A 2,513-nucleotide genomic window follows, 5' to 3' on the forward strand; every position below is an offset into this window, starting at 1 on the left:
CCCCCACCTCCACCCCCCACCTCCACCCCCCACCTCCACCCTCACCCCCACCCCTCACCCCCACCCCTTTTCTATCCGACTTTCTCCAGCATTGATTTCGACACACCGATCAAAGAATTCTACCCTGCATTCCGTGTCGTGGACGAGATTCGAACCCAGGGCGCCACGTTTCGAGACCTGCTCTCTCACCGTCTGTCTGTGGATGACTACTTCAAGTCGCTCATGATGGGAATCCCAGACCAGTACAGCAGAGCCGAACTCATGGCGTGAGGAAACTCTTTGTTTTCTAAACTCACCATTTTCTATACTCACCATTTTCTAAATGCATTGTCTTCTAGACTGGCTGGGATTTTTTAAATCAATGTTTTCTATACGGATTGTTTTCTTAAGTCAGAGCTTTATAAACTCATTGTTTACTTAACTTCTTCTTGTTTTTTTAACTCATAGTTTTCTAAACTCAATGTTTTCTAAACTAATCGTTTTCTAAACCCCTTGTTTTTAAAACTATTGTTTTCTAAACTTATAGTTTTCTAAACTAATCGTTTTCTTAGTCATTATTTTCTAAACTCCTAGTTTTCTAAACTCAAAGTCCTTTTAAACTTATTGCTTTCTAAACAGATTGTTTTTTAAACTCCTGCTGTAAATTGCCGATCATTCATTCACGTGTATAAAGCCAACAATCCAGATGTTGTTTGTTGTTGTTGTTGTTGTTGTTGTTGTTGTTGCTGTTGTTTTAATTGCATTTTCGCAGTTTCTTAATCTGTGTGTTGGGCTTTACGCACTTATAAGACTATTTTGTCAAAATTCTAAATGTTGAAAATAAAGAGCATGAAAAGGTACTTACTTTTGGTACAACTATTAAAAGAATTATTCAAGTTTTTATCTCTCATGATGAATGCTGTTCTCTTGACATTTCACAATTGGACAGCTTGATGACAAATCTTTTGTGACCCACCCAGATACTTCAGTTCCATGAAACGTCTTTTCAATACTTCCTGGTTTGTTGTTATATTTGTTGTTTAATGAAAGGGTGGAGGTATTCTTGTCCTCTGACTTTCTTTTATGCGGAGTATAATATGATCTAGGGGGTTGAATTTGTTTAAAGGAAAAGCACACACATAGCCTTCACCGATGCTCCAGTAGTAGAAAAACAGCAACGGAACAGTGTGGTATGATACAGCTTTGACATTCTTTTAAAGGCAAAGCTGAGTTAAAATCTCAGATTCGAGAAAACATTCCACCCCTACCCCCACCCCACCCCACTCCACCCCCCTTTCCCCCCTCCCACACAAAGAGGAGCTTTTTTCTCTAAAGGGACATGCTGCTTTGAGTGCCCTTTCTTCATGATACTGTGGGCGAAAAAAAACGCTTGAACCAGGCATTCTTGCATATCTTGAATCATGTTCATAAAGGTCATGCCATAACGTTTTGAAACAAGCTTCATATTGCCATCTTGTGTTAATGCTATTTTCCCTCCAGCCAAACGGCCTACTTCCCTCCATCTCGTTCTTTCCGGGAGAAGCTCGTCTACAACAACGACACCTTCGCCCTTTCCACACACGCACACACACACACTCACACACACACACATACACACACACATGCACACACACAGACACACACACACAGATACACATACACACATACACACATACACACATACACACACACACACACACAGACAGACACACACAGACAGACACACACAGAGCATTATTTAAGGGAACAGGCAACTTGGAGGGTCCCTTTTTTCCGTTTAATCTTAAGAAAAAGTAAACGCCAGAAGCAAGCATTCTTGCATACCTTGAATCATGTTGATAAAGATGAAAAAACAGCATTTTGAATAGAAAAAGGAACAAATCTTCATTTTGCCATCATACACTTAATGTCATCTTCTAGATCTTCCTTTCCTGTATTCCCTCCAGCCGTATGGCCTACTTCCCCGCATCTCGTTCTTTCCGGGAGAAGTTCGTCTACAACAACTACGCCTTCGCCCTCGCTGCCCACGTCCTTGAGAAAATGTCAGGCGACCGGAAGTGGGAGGAAATGCTCCGCGACACTCTTCTGAAACCTCTGCGCATGACCGGAACCGGATATGTCACCGAACGACGCGACTTTTCGGACTTCGCGTTACCGTGCGCGGAGAGGAATGGCTCAATGGTCGACGCAAACCCGGAACTTATGTAGTCAGTACTCACACTTTTTCTTTTCGTCCTCATTTTTTGTCTTTTTGACAGGAAATCACGGGAAGGAAGAATAATTTAAAAAAACATGAAGCAAAACTAAAAAATAAAGCAACGTAAAAAGTAAACAAAAAATGTAACTAAATAATACTAACAAAAAGGTAAAAGAAAAGAAGGTGAAAAAAAACACAAAACAAGAAGCAAAAGAAAACAAAACAAAAAACGAAAAAGGAAAAAAAGACAGTTAACTTAATAAAAGGCCATGATTTTTTCGACATACTCGTAAACGTGTCCCTCACTGCCGCACACACACACAGACAGACACACACA

General features: G+C 40.7%; 1 protein-coding gene across 1 annotated transcript in view; it reads left to right on the forward strand.

Annotated features, from left to right (window-relative positions):
• The window catches only part of LOC101852011 (gigasin-6), a gene marked incomplete at both ends in the record, with an annotated part of 11,528 nt that extends 9,342 nt beyond the window's left edge, over nucleotides 1-2,186 (forward strand). Inside the window, 2 exon segments of the mRNA XM_013080995.1 lie at nucleotides 90-266; nucleotides 1,926-2,186. Coding sequence (XP_012936449.2) covers nucleotides 90-266; nucleotides 1,926-2,186 — 438 coding nt within the window.
• Nucleotides 2,187-2,513: the final 327 nt, after the last annotated feature.

The sequence above is a fragment of the Aplysia californica genome, unplaced genomic scaffold (assembly GCF_000002075.1).
Source record: "Aplysia californica isolate F4 #8 unplaced genomic scaffold, AplCal3.0 scaffold00110, whole genome shotgun sequence".
NCBI lineage: Eukaryota > Metazoa > Mollusca > Gastropoda > Aplysiida > Aplysiidae > Aplysia > Aplysia californica.